At 41.5% G+C, this 16,915-nt stretch overlaps 1 protein-coding gene across 10 annotated transcripts in view; it reads left to right on the forward strand.

Moving 5' to 3' along the window:
- huwe1 (HECT, UBA and WWE domain containing E3 ubiquitin protein ligase 1) overlaps window positions 1–16,915 on the forward strand; it is a 44,257-nt gene that overhangs the window by 5,350 nt on the left and 21,992 nt on the right. For 6 of the 10 annotated variants that reach the window (XM_047807303.1, XM_047807302.1, XM_047807306.1 and 3 more), the window contains exons 2-35: window positions 578–627; window positions 786–843; window positions 1,239–1,337; window positions 1,422–1,628; window positions 1,716–1,868; window positions 2,062–2,124; window positions 2,524–2,601; window positions 2,692–2,739; window positions 2,834–3,002; window positions 3,122–3,222; window positions 5,762–5,912; window positions 6,018–6,145; window positions 6,231–6,371; window positions 7,066–7,171; window positions 7,383–7,490; window positions 7,578–7,679; window positions 8,099–8,179; window positions 8,316–8,422; window positions 8,813–9,005; window positions 9,641–9,732; window positions 9,839–10,041; window positions 10,162–10,219; window positions 10,424–10,600; window positions 11,082–11,327; window positions 11,436–11,569; window positions 12,240–12,364; window positions 12,536–12,724; window positions 13,109–13,325; window positions 13,441–13,563; window positions 13,657–13,894; window positions 14,305–14,643; window positions 14,974–15,096; window positions 15,212–15,307; window positions 16,359–16,628. In XM_047807303.1, the coding sequence (XP_047663259.1) occupies window positions 799–843; window positions 1,239–1,337; window positions 1,422–1,628; window positions 1,716–1,868; window positions 2,062–2,124; window positions 2,524–2,601; window positions 2,692–2,739; window positions 2,834–3,002; window positions 3,122–3,222; window positions 5,762–5,912; window positions 6,018–6,145; window positions 6,231–6,371; window positions 7,066–7,171; window positions 7,383–7,490; window positions 7,578–7,679; window positions 8,099–8,179; window positions 8,316–8,422; window positions 8,813–9,005; window positions 9,641–9,732; window positions 9,839–10,041; window positions 10,162–10,219; window positions 10,424–10,600; window positions 11,082–11,327; window positions 11,436–11,569; window positions 12,240–12,364; window positions 12,536–12,724; window positions 13,109–13,325; window positions 13,441–13,563; window positions 13,657–13,894; window positions 14,305–14,643; window positions 14,974–15,096; window positions 15,212–15,307; window positions 16,359–16,628 (4,710 nt within the window). In that variant the 5' untranslated portion in view covers window positions 578–627; window positions 786–798. The remainder of the gene's footprint in view (window positions 1–577; window positions 628–785; window positions 844–1,238; window positions 1,338–1,421; window positions 1,629–1,715; window positions 1,869–2,061; window positions 2,125–2,523; window positions 2,602–2,691; window positions 2,740–2,833; window positions 3,003–3,121; window positions 3,223–5,761; window positions 5,913–6,017; window positions 6,146–6,230; window positions 6,372–7,065; window positions 7,172–7,382; window positions 7,491–7,577; window positions 7,680–8,098; window positions 8,180–8,315; window positions 8,423–8,812; window positions 9,006–9,640; window positions 9,733–9,838; window positions 10,042–10,161; window positions 10,220–10,423; window positions 10,601–11,081; window positions 11,328–11,435; window positions 11,570–12,239; window positions 12,365–12,535; window positions 12,725–13,108; window positions 13,326–13,440; window positions 13,564–13,656; window positions 13,895–14,304; window positions 14,644–14,973; window positions 15,097–15,211; window positions 15,308–16,358; window positions 16,629–16,915) is intronic. The other 4 variants (XM_047807308.1, XM_047807307.1, XM_047807310.1 and 1 more) reach the window with 4 other exon arrangements.

Genomic DNA, 16,915 nt, shown 5'->3' on the forward strand with positions numbered 1-16,915 from the left:
TACAGTATTTACAGTGGAAAAATGTGCAATTTGTATTTGTATTCCGTTCTTCTCAGGCCAGGTCGTCATTGTAAATGAGAACTGGTTCTTAATTGACTTACCTGTTTAAATAAAGAAAGTATAAAACTCTTTATCAGCAAGTCTAGCTTTTTCCTTCTAAAAAGTGTGCAATGTTTGATCTATGTGTGTCCGTTCCTATTGAAGGGAAATACCTGCAAGTTAAACACAGACAAAATGAGACACTGCGTTAAATTACTTCCGTTGACAAGTCATAGATTTTAGACAGCAGTGCTCAAGATATTTTCTGATCACTTAGGGTGCAAAGTGCACTGATTTTCTATTTGGCATTCATTTACATTGTCAGTGGACAGGTGCTCTTATCCAGAGTGACTATTGTGAGCTTACTCTCACATCATGAGCAAGCTGATTCGCTTCATTCCTTAGAGAGCAAGTTTACAGAATCACATCCGAATGTCTATGATATAACTGTTTTATAATTTGTATGTTAAAAAAAGCTGCTAGGATTTTTGACTAGGAAAGTGTCAAAGCATCATTTTAAGATTTCTTTTCATTTTAGGTATTACATCTGAAAGATGCTGTTAATTTGGAATTGCCAAAATAATTACCGTAAGTAAATGTAATGTATGAATATGTGAATATATAAATGCAAGATGCTGATGTATGCTTTGTAGCGATTATTTGCATTGTATGCACTGTATAGTAATTCAATAAAATATTGTTTTATTGCACTTGGTATTGACGCACATAAATGCTGTTGACTGCAGGAACAGAGTAACCATGAAGGTCGACCGAACAAAATTAAAGAAAACCCCCACTGAAGCGGTCAGTATGCTTAGATTTTTGTATCCTTTAATCCATGAGTGTGATGTGCATCTTAGTGATGTGCATGTTGTGGACAGAAATAGCATAGCATATCACGATTGTGATATGACAGGCAGTCTAGGGTCAGAGTTTGAGATCGGCCTGCATTCGTTTTCTTCCATAACTACAATCTCTCTTTTTTTCATATACAAACTGATAAACTTGTCTAAAACACTTGAGAGTTCCTTGCATAATGCTTAAAGAATGCTTGTATATAAATGTGGCACATTTGCATATTGCAGGATTTTCTGATCCATATTGTATAGGTCAAGATTAGTATACAGTATATTGTAGGAATAAATTGTACTTTTTTTATTTTTTTTAATCCATGTGTTTAATGCTCTCTCACCCCTCAGCCTGCTGACTGCAGAGCGCTGATAGAGAAGCTGAAGGGATGCAGCGATGAGCAGCTGCTCTTGGAGTTGCAGCACATCAAAACATGGAACATTGGAAAGGTAAACGCAGAACCCATTACATGTATGAGCAATACTAGTGTTAATAAAAGTGTCTAAAACGGACTCGCCTCTGCTTCTTCTTAGTGTGAGCTCTACCACTGGGTAGATCTCTTGGACCGTTTCGACGGGATCCTATGCGATGCAGGCCAGACGGTGGAGAACATGTCCTGGATGCTGGTGTGTGACCGACCAGACAACGGGCAGCTCAAAGCCTTGCTGCTGGCAGTGCTTAACTTCACGGCTCTGCTAATAGAGTACAGCTTTTCCCGGCACCTCTACAGCTCCATAGAGGTACTCCAGAATTTGTGCATCCCATACGAGCGGCATCTCGTTTCCGTATTATTGCTTAACCCTCGTGTCTGTTTGTTCTGTTTGCAGCACTTGACCACGCTTCTAGCATCATGTGACATGCAGGTGGTGTTGTCTGTGCTGAACCTCTTGTATGTGTTCAGCAAACGCTCCAACTACATCACCAGATTAGGCTCAGACAAGAGGAGTCCTCTGCTCGCTCGCCTGCAGCACCTGGCTGAGGTAGGATCATCACAGGCTCAGAGTAACACCCTTCATTGCTAATATCCCTGTTAACTTTAGTAAAAGCTTGATGTGGTTCAGGGCTGACTTGTGATGCATGTATTCTGCATGTCCATTGATTTTATTGGGGCTGAAGGTTGTTTTCCTTCATCCACTATATGTCTTTTCAGCATGTTTCCCATTCTCTCTACAGAGCTGGGGTGGGAAGGAGAATGGCTTTGGCCTGGCTGAGTGCTGTAGAGATCTGCCAATGACAGTAAGCCACGATTTAGTGATTTCTAGTGTAAATGTGTAATCAGACATTGATGGAGAATATGCAAGGCTGGAGACGATTGAAGATGTTATCAGTCGTTCTGACTATTGCGTCGGATATAAAGTTTGTATCTGAACCTTTAAGATCAACATAGTGTCCTGTAGCTTGTACTATGTGTTTTTCTTTACAAATATTTTGTATTATACATGAACTGAGAGAACCCCTTTCTCTGGTGCATATTTAAATCATGAATGGAGATTTAAATTAAGAAAATTTAAATTAAGTTTATTGGGTGATTTCATTACACCATTGGTATCTGTTGATTGGATCATCTTTAATTTAGGCGCTATATAACGTGTGTTTTGTTTTGCTTTCGGACATCTTCTTGTGCCCTTTGTCTAGAAATATCCACCTAGTGCCACCACTCTGCACTTTGAGTTCTATGCTGAGCCGAGCTCCGAGGTAAAAATGGAGAAAAAGGTATGGGATTTTATTTCTTACTCCAACTATTGGTGTTGCCACGTCGAATGCACAAAACATTCATATATTTAAACGACTTCCTTTCAACAGTCTAGCAGCAACACTCTACACTACATCCACATTGAACAACTTGATAAGGTGAGCTCCTGTTAATCCTGTTAATTTTCTAGAAGCCTTAATGCCCATATTGATCCCTTTTGGCTTTAATTGCCTTTCTCTGGTGTGTGCTTAGATCTCGGAAAGTCCGTCCGAGATCATGGAGTCGCTGACTGTCATGTACAACATCCCTAAAGACAAGCAGACTCTGCTGTTCACACACATCCGCCTGGCACACGGCTTCTCCAACCATAAGAAGCGACTGCAGGCCGTGCAGGCCAGACTGCACGCCATCTCCATACTAGGTGGGTGCTGTCTCAGGCTCCAGCCAAATTAAGGGGTGGCATTTATTTTCATTAAAGAGTGTCAGACTCCTACGCCACACATGTGCTGAGGTGGTCGTTTTGTGCTTGTGTTTTTGTAGTGTATTCCAACGCCCTCCAGGAATCAGCCAACAGTATACTCTACAACGGGCTGATCGAAGAGCTGGTGGATGTTCTCCAGATCACAGACAAACAGCTGGTGGTGAGAATTTCTGCTCCTCACTTCCTGAATCATAATGTACCAGCTGTCGCATTATTGCTCTGTTATCCCAAAAGGAGTGCTGTTAAACGCAGTTTACTGGCACACATGCAGTCGTCTTTACCACACGACTAGAAATTAGGGACGTCAATATATATACACGATCGTTCGAATTCCCATTTCATCGCATGTTTGTTCTAAATAAACTGTTTAAGTTGGTGGAGTTAAGCGTTGGGCTAACATTTTAGTCATGCCGTCATCTGTTTAGGTGGACAAATCATAAATTCATTAACTAACCCACTGGACAACAAAAGCTCAGTCTGCTGCCCAGTTCCATGTTTTAGTTGCCTGGAATGCTATCTGATCAGGGGCAAACTTAGCCTACTTAGTAATAACATACGGCAGGCTAGTTAGAAACCGCTTTAAGACTATGATCATGTTTATGTCCTCAGTGGAAAAAACTAAACAATTTGCATTATATTTATATTCTGTCCTCATCATTTGAGTCGTGCTAGTGTGTTTAACCACAAGGTACAAATGTGTTTAGTGAATTTGACACTTATGACAGCTTTGCACGTTTATTTTGATCTGTTTCATCAGAGTTTCGCTCATTCTGCTGTCGACTAAATCGTTCCTCAGTGGCAGTATTTTGAAGGATTAGTCAAAAAGGAGTAGTGTTTTTTGTTTTTGTTTTCTTTTTCTTTTTCAAATTGTTGAACCTGCTTTTTCCAGGAGCCCAGGTACTAATTTGTTCACCGCTGTTCGCCTCACAGTAGCAAAAGACGCTAAATAAATTTGAGGTGATGGTGTACTATATTTTTTGGCATGTTGCATTAGCAGTTATGTGACAGCTTTGGCCTGTGGTGTACAGTATTTACTTTCACTCAGTTATTGTCAGACTTTGTTCGGTTGAGCGTGTGTGTCGGTGAAGCCCTTGTTAGAGCGCTAGTAATACAGCCGTGGCTGTAATAAGGGGCTCCATTCTCTCGCTGACATTTGTGTCTGTCATCTCTGCATTATCTTTAGATAGATGCTTCTCCTAATGCCACTGTCAAAATCGCTGTGCAGTTTTGTGCTAAAGAGGGTGTAATTATACACACATTTCCAACTTTAACACGATTTCTCATTCTGCGCTTAACATCGATTTGTTATTCTGTGTGTAAAATTGTATGATTCTTTTCTCTACATACACCACACAGCTTGTTTTGGCCCAAAGACACTTTTACTTCAAAATATACAATTAGCATGCATTTATGAAGAATTATGCTTAAAACGAAGTCTATTTAACACCGTGTTTCACTTCAGTAATTATGCGCATAAACCCAGTCTCTTCTGCTACTGAAAATGGCCAGTGATCCATAGGTAATGAAGATTTGTGTCATTTTTAATTGGAGAACTGGCTGGTAGGTAGAATTGCTGCTGGGATGAATTTCTTTGGTGTCCGTGCGTTTGCGCTAGTGTAGTCGTTATGTTGGGAAGCGTGTAGAACAAACAGTACACTTTTCTTTTTGTCAGCCACGCTCATTATAAGACCACAGTGACTTTATAGCTCAGTATTTTGTCACTATCTTTCTGCTCTCGTCCTCATCCCTGCATTGTCTTTGCTTCTCGTTAACGTTTTCCTTTGCCAGATGTTTTAAGAGAAAATTATTAAAGCTTACAAAAATTGATTTGTGCAGAAGTGATTGTAAAAAGACAGGTCATCTCTGGAAGGGTTGTTCTTTACATTTGGACTGTCGTAGGTTGTAGCTCTTAATTTCGGGGTAGGAGAATGAGTGGTGACTTTACTGAGAGGGTCTTTTAGGACTGTGTTGGTTTCTGTCGTGTTTCTGGCCCTTTTTGTTTGATCTCTAAGGCTTTATTTTGTTGTTTGAGGTCTTAAAAGCCCGGCTGCACCGACCCTTTAAAGAAAAGTCGTCCCCAGAACCCACAATCTTAAGAATTTATTAGAAATTTTTGTTCGAACACGGATGGTTGACCCTCATAAACCTTTCCCACAACTCGCACTACTCTGATACTGTGCATTCACGTATTTAGTATTGACCATCGACGCTATTTTTCTCACCGATAATACAGAAAATACGCTTGAGTAAGAGTAAGGATTATTGTCTCTGCTCAGGTTTCTGTCTATGTAGAGTTTTGGATGTTGTGGATTTCTTCCAGGTTCTTTGGTTTCCTCCCACCTCCAAAATTATGCCAGTAGGTCATTTGGTGACTTCAGATTGGTCATTTGTAACTGACTGTATTATGCTTCCTATTCAGGCGACATTCCCTCTCTATGCCCGGTGTTTCTGGGATTGACTCCAGATTCACTGCTGTCCAGATAAAATAGTATGAAGCCGATTTGGAAGAATGAATTATGTATGAATTAAAACCATAAATATGGTATTGTCACATGGAAGCCCTGGAATCCATCCAAACCCTGAAAAATCTTGTTATTCTCCAGCAAATGACATGTTTCAAACATTTGACCGATGCTAAATGAAACTAATGAAGAAGCTTTGTAGTGTTTTGATGAATGCTCACGTGCTCTCTTTGACAGGACATAAAGGCTGCCTCTTTGCGTACTTTGACGTCTATTGTCCACTTGGAACGGACTCCAAAACTTTCAAATATTATTGACTGCACCGGCACAGCTTCCTACCACGGCTTCTTGCCCGTGCTGGTCCGTAACTGCATACAAGCCATGATCGGTAAGGAAAAGATTCTCTGTTGCCGTTATGAGATTTGACATAAATCATTCTACTGCTCTAAAAAAAAAATTATTTAATTTTTTTTCGATTTTGTGCAAATGTCAGACCCTCTGATGGAGCCGTACCCGCACCAGTTTGCCACAGCTCTGTTTTCATTCCTGTACCACTTGGCCAGTTATGATGCTGGTGGAGAGGCCTTGGTCTCCTGTGGGATGATGGAGGCCTTGTTGAAGGTTAGGGTTTTTTTCTTTAAACGTATTTAATTAATCTTATCTTTCATACCATGAACAGCTTTGTAAGCAATATCCCTGTTTCTAGGTGATCAAGTTCCTGGGAGATGAGCAGGACCAAATCACTTTTGTGACACGGGCGGTACGTGTTGTGGATCTCATTACCAATCTGGACATGGCTGCCTTTCAATCCCACAGCGGCCTTTCTATCTTCATCTGCAGACTTGAGGTACAGGCACTCATCTTCCCTCACGATTTAACGTGACCACACGGTCCTTTAAAACACGATATACTCGTCATCCATCGAGGACAAACCAGGCCAGGTTTACTTCTGTTAGGTCTGTCAGAGTTCGCAAAAGAGTCCGAGTTAGATGTTTTATATTCACATGTTTAGACATTATTTTCAAGATTAGTCCTCTGGCAGTTAAGTAGATGGGTTTAACATTTTAAATGATTATTTTATTTCTCCTTGAGTTCACCTCTCATCATCCCTGCCCTTATTCAAAAAGCTCTGCATCCCAGATTTCCAGAGACTTATATAAACTGTCTATAAAATGGCTAAAATGATGCTCATCCAAACACACAAGCTGGGATTTCTAGGATTTCTCAACTTCTTAATTTGTTCTGAGCTCATGGCTTGATGCTCTACATGTTTTATTGTTGAAGATGTAGGTAACCAAGATTATCGCATATTTCAAATCTATTTTCTTCTATCTATTTTTCTTCCAATGTTGATCCTTACTGAAATTTATGTTCATAGAACATTTTGAGAATCGTTCTACTGATTTAAAGAATTACTACTTACAATTTAAGTCAAACATTTAGTGCAATTTGTTATATACTGTTTTCACTTAAACAGCTCAGGCACTAGAACCTTTGCAAATTGTGAATGGTTTTGTTCTCATATGACTGTGTCTATGCAGCATGAAGTGGACCTGTCCAGGAAAGAGTGCCCTTTTGTCATCAAGCCAAAGATCCAGAGGCCTAGTACAACTGCTGAAACTGAGGACATGGACACAGATATGGACAGTCAGTTCCTCTTTGCTTTATTTCCAGTTTGCACCATCTAAAATTGTAGAATGCAGACGTACTACTTGTCTGGTCGGTTGTCACTTCTATAATAACGCAGTTAGCTGAAAAGAAGCAATAAATGCAATTTTTATTTTTGATGCTGATTGTTGATGTCCTCTAATATTATATACATATTCTAATGCTGCACTAAACGCTTGTGTGACTGCAGTGTCTGAGGTTGCTATGGAAAGCAGCCCAGGACCTTCCACTTCCACAGGCTCCAAAACCGACTCTGAACCTCGTGCACAGAGCAGCACAGTGAGCTCCCCAAGAGCAGGTGAATGAACTCCCAGCTACTGCCTCTTATCCCACGTACAACAGCAATCAGGTGGTTAAATAACACGCTTTGCTTTACTGTGTTCAGGTGTGCAGTGCATCCCTCAGAGGGCAGCGCTGCTCAAATCCATGCTGAACTTTTTGAAGAAAGCCATTCAGGACCCGGCCTTTTCAGATGGAATACGCCATGGTAAAAGGGTCTTTAAGGATACAATGTGTTTTTTTTTGTTTTGTTTAGATAAATTAATAGAATGAATATTTTTATTTTGATATCTTTTATTTAGCTGGTACATATTTACAAAGCAGCTTACAGGTGATTAAATTTTACAGGATACAGTTTTAATGTTGTCAAATGTCACTATTGCCATTAATGGAAATTGCAATTAAATAAGTTGGTTAAGGTTTGGATGTTTCTTTCTATCAGGGTACTTTTACACCCGTTTTTTTTTTATTTATTTTTTTTATTGTTGATTAGTAGGCGTGCATGTAAAATGTGTGGATTAAAAAGTGTGCAAACGTTTCAGTTCTATTTCACAGCTTATCATGTGTATCTGTATAATAGTAACTTTTTATGGTATGTGAATGACTAAGATTTATTTATTTTAATAGTGATGGATGGGTCCTTGCCTACCTCGCTGAAGCACATCATCAGTAATGCAGAGTATTATGGCCCATCACTCTTCCTCTTGGGTGAGCAGCACATCATGGGCACCTGCAGTTGTTTTTTTCTTCCCTCAAACTGTCATTGTCTAAAGTTAAAGGCATTTTTATGTACTGCATAATAAAGGTATAATGTACTGAAAACAATCTTGCCATTTTCTCTCAGCGACGGAGGTGGTGACGGTGTTCGTGTTCCAGGAGCCATCTCTCCTCTCCTCCCTGCAGGACAACGGCCTAACAGATGTCATGTTACATGCATTGCTCATCAAAGATGTGAGTCTGGCGTATCAATCCCCCCCTTTCTCTCGCACTCTGCTTCCTCCTTCGTTCCTTAGTTTCTTTTCTTTTTCTCTATTGTATTCTGTTTAACCTACACGTTTCCTCCGTTCTGCATGTTTTGAGTATAACAGCATCTCTGTTAGCGAGCCTCGGGTGAATGGACATCTTGTCTCACTGCCCACTCATAGACTTTTGTTTGTTGTTTTCACAGTCTCATTCACTCTTTCTCGGCCAGCTCTTTCGAATTAACTTCCCCAAACCTCACACTCCAGCAGAACGCACCACACCTGTTGGACGGTCTTGTTCCTGGCATTTTCCCACGATCCTCTCTCTCATGTTCCTCCCCTACTCTGCTTTTTTTCTCTCTGATTCTCTCTCTCACAGTTTCTGTCTCTGCAGGTCCCTGCCACCCGAGAGGTGCTGGGTTCCTTGCCCAATGTCTTCAGTGCCCTGTGCCTAAACGCCCGTGGCCTGCACTCGTTCGTCCAGTGCCAGCCCTTCGAACGTCTGTTCAAGGTTTTATTGTCACCCGACTATCTTCCGGCGATGCGACGCCGCCGCAGCTCTGACCCACTGGGTGAGTGATGAAGCAGAAAGGCAGTGAGACGATTTAGCTCAGCGTCAGTAATGCAAATGCATAGCATATGCATTTAAGTAACTTTTTTACAGTGTACAAGTAAACCGATAAACTGAGTTAATAAGCAAAACAAATGAACATCAGGTTTTACCTGTGTGGCAGAGTGACACCGTATCCATAACTTAACCATTTTTTAGTGGCAGCTATGATGAGAATTTGGTCTGAATTAAGCAGGAAAGTTGTGCTGAATTTAATGAGAAGTGATGTGGTGGCTTAGTGAGACACTTAAACCTTTCACCCTACTGCAAAAGGAAGTCAGGCATTTTGGCAGTCACACCTCTAAATGAGCCATCGATACCAAATGACCCAAATTGACTTTTTGTCTTGTTTATATTAAACACACATCTCCAATATTGTAGCTGTGCATGTTTTGTATTTTACACATTTGCTTGTTTGTTCGTTATGTTCTTGTACTGCTTTGCCAGGATAATTTCCTGTGTATTTGTATCTTTGACAGATAAAGTGATTGTCCAACCAATTTGGGTGATTAAAAAAAAAACAAAAAAAAACGATGCAGTGTGAACAGTGTGCTCTGACATGAAAGTCATGTATGAAGGTTGCGTGTGGTTTTTCAGGGGACACTGCCTCTAACTTGGGCAGTGCTGTGGATGAACTCATGAGACATCAGCCTACATTGAAAACTGATGCCACCACAGCTATCATCAAGGTAGAGTGGCTAGCATTTTATTATTATTATTTTTTTTTTTTTGGCGCTTTTAGTTCTTTTCTTCTTTATCCATCATTGTTTATATGTATTACCATCTGCTCATCAGTTGCTAGAGGAGATCTGTAACTTGGGCAGAGCTCCTGAGTACATCTGTCAAAAGCCCTCCATTCAGAAAGCAGATGGGACCGTGACGGTACCTCCAGCTCGCTCAAACCACGCAGCAGAGGAAGCCTCCAGTGAGGATGAGGAGGAGGAAGAGGCTCTCCACACTTTCACACAACAGCAAGGGGAACCAGAAAGCAACAGGCAGTTAGTGTTTTAACCTAATGACCGGTTCGGTTGCACGTGTATTTGGAGAGAAACATTGATTCATGGTGGCTTGTGGAACTGCCATGGCCTCAGTGAATAAAATGGATTGTGTTTTTACAGAGTGGTTGGCACAGAAGAGCGGATTCCCATTCCTCTTATGGATTACATTCTCAATGTGGTAAGTGCCGAGTCAGCTAATAGTGAAACGGCTGCACAACATTGCTGAGTCTGTTTCGACTTATATTATGCACTGCATGTTAAATCAGCATATTTGCAAGTACACAGGAGAGCAACGTCTATTCGTCAAAAGACGTTTACAAAAGTACATTTTCTCCAGTTCCAAAGAATTGATTACATTTTCTGTTCTATTTCTCATATTTAGATGAAGTTTGTGGAGTCCATTCTGAGTAACAACACAACAGATGACCATTGTCAGGAGTTTGTGAACCAGAAGGGCCTTCTACCCCTGGTGTCAATCTTGGGGCTGCCCAACCTGCCCATAGACTTCCCCACATCTGCTGCGTGCCAGGCTGTGGCTGGCGTATGCAAATCTATTTTGGTAAGCTAGTAAATGCATGAGAACTATGAAGTTTAACAAGTCTAGTATATTAAAGGACCTCTCCCTTATTCTTAGGGCCGTTCTAACGGTTTAATAATTGCAAATGTTACATGGTTTCAAATTAAAGGCTTTCATTTTAGACCACAAAGTAGGTGGAATTTTTTTTTTTTAGTTTGCATATGAATATTTGTTTTAACAGTAATATAAATGTTATTAAATGTGTCTCTCATAAGCATTAGGGAGGCTGTGTTAGTGTTTTCTCATTTCATAATACAGTTGCTGACCTTTTCAAAGTAAACTGAACCAGAAGTTTAAAAAAAAAAAAAGGTCTACTTGTTTTCTATAAATAAAGCACAAGAGCCCTGTATTAAATATTTAATTATTTTATGTAAATTGTCTTCAAATCATGTGTTCTGGGTAGTTTAAAAAAAATCACAACATAACTACCATAATTATGTAAAACACTCTGTTTTTGGCTCAGACCTTATCCCATGAGCCAAAGGTTTTGCAGGAGGGTCTCTGCCAGTTGGACAGCATCCTGTCAGCCCTGGAGCCGCTACATCGGCCCATCGAAGAGCCCGGTGGTTCGGTTCTACTGAGAGAACTGGCCAATGCCGGCCATGTCACTGATGCCACACTGTCTGCCCGTGCTACACCACTGCTGCATGCACTCACTGCTGCACACGCATACATCCTTATGTTCGTCCACACGTGCAGAGTCGGACAGGTGAAGCTCAGACACGAAAAGTATATGTGTGTGTTTGTCACTGTCTGGCGAATAGAAAACAAGATTCATTACCTTTTTTGATCACACTCTTTCCCCCCCTCCCCTCAGAGTGAAATCCGGGCGATCTCCGTGAACCAGTGGGGCTCTCAGCTGGGGCTAAGTGTACTAAATAAATTGAGTCAGCTCTACTGCTCACTGGTGTGGGAGAGCACCGTGCTGTTATCCCTCTGCACACCCAACAGGTCAGTCCCCACACTTCACACGACTTATTTTCAACAAGCCTTCTGCATTCAGCTTCCTTGGAGCTGAAACCGAATGTAATGGTGTCAAGCCACTGGCTGAAAACTGAAACTAGTATGCTTTTAAAAAAGATGAACCTGTGTCAGGATTCTCAAATAGCAGAATAAATTTAGCACAAATATATTAGCCTTCATCCTGACCGTTAGAATGAAGATGATGTTATTTTTCATTTCCCAGATTACAAGGAATATTAGCAAAAATAAACTGCTTTGCATATGATTTGTCAACCCATAAATTCATATTATTTTGAATGAATTGACTACTTCAGAACCATGAATAATTTTTGTCTCTCGGTCACCGCTTATCAAACCTTTTCTAATGTCTTAAGCAGATGCACCAATGTTTCTGATTTACATATTTTGATTTTCAAAAATATGTAAATCTCAAGCTGTACAGCAAAAGAAATGCTTGGGTAGCTCCAGTCATGCGTAGGGCTTGGGGTCAGTCAACTGGCTAAAATGTTTTCCTGATTTTTGTATTAAATATGAGAGACACACTGGAAGCCCACATTCAGGGCCCTTGATGCACGGTCCTGTCCATGAATCAAGGCCTTTGTTCCGAGGCAGAGGCAGTTGGGTTTTATGTATTGAGTTTTGTTTTGTTTTTGTGCAGTCTCCCTCCTGGCTGTGAATTCGGTCAGGCTGACATGCAGAAACTGGTGCCTAAAGAAGAAAAACCCTCCAGCAGCACTGCGACTAGTGGAGGCCGGAGAACCGGTAAAAAAACACTGCCCCATGGTGATTCTGCATAAATCCTTCCCTATAAACCTCTGCTTTACCTTTTCTCTACCTTGAATCTTTTAGTACTTCCTTTTTTGCATGCTTTTCATTCCTCTATATTTACTTGCCATTGTAAGCGTCTTATTTCTTTATACTCGACTAAATTTTCTCTGCTGGTGTTACCTCTAGCTGAAGCAGAGGCTCTGTCTGTGGGTGTGGACCCCTCTGCACAGGGTCTGCTGGAGGGCATGGGTCTGGATGGAGATGCCCTCGCGCCAATGGAGACCGACGAGCCCACAACCACTGATCCGAAAGCCAAATCTAAACTCACTCCTGCCATGGCAACACGCATCAAGCAGATCAAACCTCTGCTGTCTGGTCAGTCCCTGCATCAACTCTCATTCTTTTTCCACATGGCTTTATTTGGTTTTGCATTTTGTAATGTTTGTCATTGTAAAGACAAATGTACAAAGATTGGCAATGTGACTAGTGTACTCTCTAAATTGATTCACTGTCTCAAAATAGCATTTCAAACCAGTAAGTTCATTTGTCTGTAAATACTCTTTTAAATTTGCACTCAGTCATAAGGCATATATACCAGCGGCTATTCCGCATCAACATTTGATGATGATCGTCACTTCCGCATGACTTTCTGATTATATTATAGTAGCAGTTTTCATCTTATATGGTTCATGTGATACAAAGTGTTATCAGTGTTCATCTGTCAGCTTTCACACTGTTCATCGTACTTCTCTTCTGCAGCATCCTCTCGTTTAGGAAGGGCTCTGGCTGAACTGTTTGGCTTGCTGGTGAAGCTTTGCGTGGGTTCACCTGTCCGTCAGCGTCGCTCCCACCACACAACAAACACGGGCACTGCTCCGACACCAGCTGCTCGTGCAACTGCTTCCTCACTTACTAAACTGCTCACCAAAGGTCTGAGCTGGCAGCCCCCTCCATATACCCCTACCCCTCGCTTCAGGTACAGTGTGAATAGCCAGGCCTGTACACCTCATCAGTCTTCTTTTGTCTCCTGCTGTACCTGTTTGTTCTGTCCGTATGCCTTCAAATACATCAATGTGTCTGGTTCTATTCAGGCTGACGTTCTTCATCTGTTCCGTTGGCTTCACTTCACCCATGCTGTTTGACGAGAGGAAGTACCCCTACCACCTGATGCTGCAGAAGTTCTTCTGTTCTGGAGGCCATGATGCTCTTTTTGAGTGAGTTGACGAAGTGCCTTGCTATTCCTAACCTTGCTATGGTACTTGGATGTCATCATAATTCTCTAACCTTTCTTTGCCTCTTTTGCTCAGGACGTTTAACTGGGCATTGTCCATGGGAGGTAAGGTGCCGGTGTCTGAGGGGTTGGAGCATTCTGAACTACCTGATGGGACTGGGGAGTTTTTAGATGCCTGGCTTATGTTAGTGGAGAAGATGGTGAACCCCAGCACAGTCCTGGACTCTCCCCACTCTCTGCCTGCCAAGGTGCCTGGAACGACGACAAACGTGCCACAGTTCAGCGCTCCACGTTTCCTCATCGTCACCCAAAAAGTGAGAAATACATACATACATTTTTGAACAAAGTTCTAATGATATTTATATTGATGGCCAATATACCTATTGACAGCACTGACTGAATGTTACAGTATTCAGACATATTCAGAAAGATTCTGGAAAAAAAAACAATAAATTTGCATTATGGATCAATATTATTTTTATTGTTTAGATGTGTATAGGTTTTCACTATTTTGCTAAATAGAGGAAAAGGGTCAATAATAGAGTTGGACCTTTAAATCGGTCATTATCGTGCCGCACTATTTTACTCCGCAACAACATTTTGGCCTTTTCCACCAAAGGACTGAGCAGTTATACATGTACTTGTTGTGGAACCAGCAAAAATGTAGGTGTGCTACAGTGGCTGTTTTATTACATCCTGGTAATCGTTTGACTCTGACACCCAGGCCGCCTTTAACTGCATCCGCAACCTGTGGAATCGCAAGCCGCTAAAGGTATACGGCGGGCGCATGGCCGAGTCCATGCTGGCCATCCTTTGCCACATACTACGTGGTGAACCAGTCATTCAAGAGCGTCTGTCCAAGGAGAGGGAAGGCACTTCTCGTGCTGATGAGGATGCAGGCTCAGGGGCTGGAGGAACTAGTGCAGCTCCAGGAACTGGACCAGTGGGAGAAGGCACCTCTCAGTCAGGAGGCAGTGCTGTCCCGAGTGGAGGCACTGCAGAGGACGGGAGCAATTCCACGACCCGCAGAGAACCACAGGTCAACCAGGCTCAACTCACACAGGTAAAAAATAAAGAAATAAATAATAAATGCATTAGAAATTGTCAGATGTGAAAAGGACCATTTGAGGGGTTTTTTTCTCACTTGTATGGAGATGCCTCTTTCTGAAAAAAAAAATGTAATTTATAACATGTTTAGTATGATTTTATAAGTAATATAGCTTCATTACACAGCAGCTATATTATTTATAAATAATATGAAACCTACATTTAAAGCACAACTTGAGGTGTTTGAGTTATATTTCTACAATATTTTACTACACCGTATGTTTGAATCTAGGTGCAGTTCATAAAACTGCACAGTAAAATACTGACTGTATGTCGTTTTGTACAGCTAATAGACATGGGCTTCTCCAGAGAGCATGCTATGGAGGCTTTGCTCAACACCACCACCATGGAGCAGGCCACAGAGTACCTCCTCACACATCCACCACCGTTACTCAGCGCTGCCATTCGGGTAAGACCCAATCACATTTTTAAATAAAAATGACCCACACACATGCACACACAGGCAAGCATAGACACATAGACATAAGGCTTACAATTAGTCACTTTGGCTTGTGTCACTGAAGGAATTCACCATGTCTGAAGAGGATCAGATGATGAGGGCCATTGCCATGTCTCTGGGTCAGGAAGTCAGCATGGAGCAGCGCTCAGACTCTCCTGAGGTGGGCAGACTGACACACAGGCATACAAATAAAGCTGCGTTTGAAATGGCATACTATGATTTGTACTGTCTGCAACATGGGAATTTTGGGTGTTTAAAAAGAAATCTTAGTGAAAATGCTTAGTAACAAGCGGAACGACTGCGGCTATATTTCATGTATCTTTCCGTACAGATATTTAAAAAAGTAAAGCTAATTATACTCTAGACTGACTGCCATTACAGATCCTTTCCGAGTTACAACAATTTTTCGATCTTGTGATGGGCGACAGCGATTTGTAAAAATATTTTAACTTTCGTGGGACAGGCAACCGTAGCGGCGTATGTGGTACGATGCGTACGGCTCCCGCCTTGCCGTATTTCAGACGCCTTGCCTCAATCTCTCTAGCGATCGGCACAGCGTAGTGTTTTTTGCTCTTTTATCGTCGCTATCGTATCTTATCTTCCGACAAGTTAACGTAGCCATCAACAATCTAATGCTGTTCAAGTATGTCGATTTCAGAGAGAATCTTCAGAAGTACGAATGCATGTATTTAGCGATTTAATTTTAGGGTTTTTATAGCAGATGGGATTATTTACTGAACAAACTTCCTATTAAATTGCATTAGCCAAGTGTACTGTAATTTGTTAAATTAACAAATTACAGTACAGTTACATAGTGACCGCCGTTTTTTAAGACTCCTGGTTAGGCTAGTGAATCTAAATAGCCAGTATTGACATGATTGTAGGAACCCAGATGATAATTCACACTCTGCAGGAATCAGGTGTAGTATACCGCATATACTGGTGCAGGATATAAGTATACCATTTCAAACACAGCCCTAACATGGAGCTATTCAAATCAATTATTAGTTGAGAAACCACATAGAATTTTATTTATTTTTTTTTAATTATCGTTAGGAAAATTTGAGTCCATATGATGTACCTGTGGGCATAAAAATTCTTATATAACATACTATAAAAACACACAAGCAGCTCTTTCACGCATTCTAACTCTTAGGAGAAACAATGGTGTTGTAAGTCTGTTCGCTATGTGTGCTCGCATGTGTTCTCAGGAGGCAGCACGCCGGCGGGAGGAGGACGAGAGAAGAGCACGTGAACGAGCCGAGGAAGAGGAGGCTCGCTGTCTGGAACGTTTTCTGGAGGCCGAGCCCCTGGACAGCACGGAGCTCCACGCCTTCACGGACACAATGCTGCCAGGCTGCTTCCACCTTCTGGATGAGTTGCCAGACACAGTCTATCGCCTCTGTGACCTGCTTATGACCGCCATTAAAAGGAATGGACCAGAGTACAGAGACCTCATCCTGCGCCAAGTTGTCAACCAGGTCAGTCAAGTAATGCATGAGAATATTTCATACATACTTATATAAAGCATTAGATATTCTGCCTCCCTATGTTCTAATTAAATCTGTCAAGGCCAGGATGCTGAGTTACCTGTTTATTAAAGACCTGATTATGCAGGGCTGCCATGCATCCTGGAAAACACCCAGGCATTGTGAATAAAATGCTTTCAGACTGTGGGAAGTGTGTATATGCGGACAGCTTGCTTCATTGTATGTAGGTGATAACTCTTGAGATCCCTTTAAATAATGCCAGATCTGTAAATTGCACA

The sequence above is a fragment of the Tachysurus fulvidraco genome, chromosome 23 (assembly GCF_022655615.1).
Source record: "Tachysurus fulvidraco isolate hzauxx_2018 chromosome 23, HZAU_PFXX_2.0, whole genome shotgun sequence".
NCBI classification, from domain to species: Eukaryota; Metazoa; Chordata; class Actinopteri; order Siluriformes; family Bagridae; genus Tachysurus; species Tachysurus fulvidraco.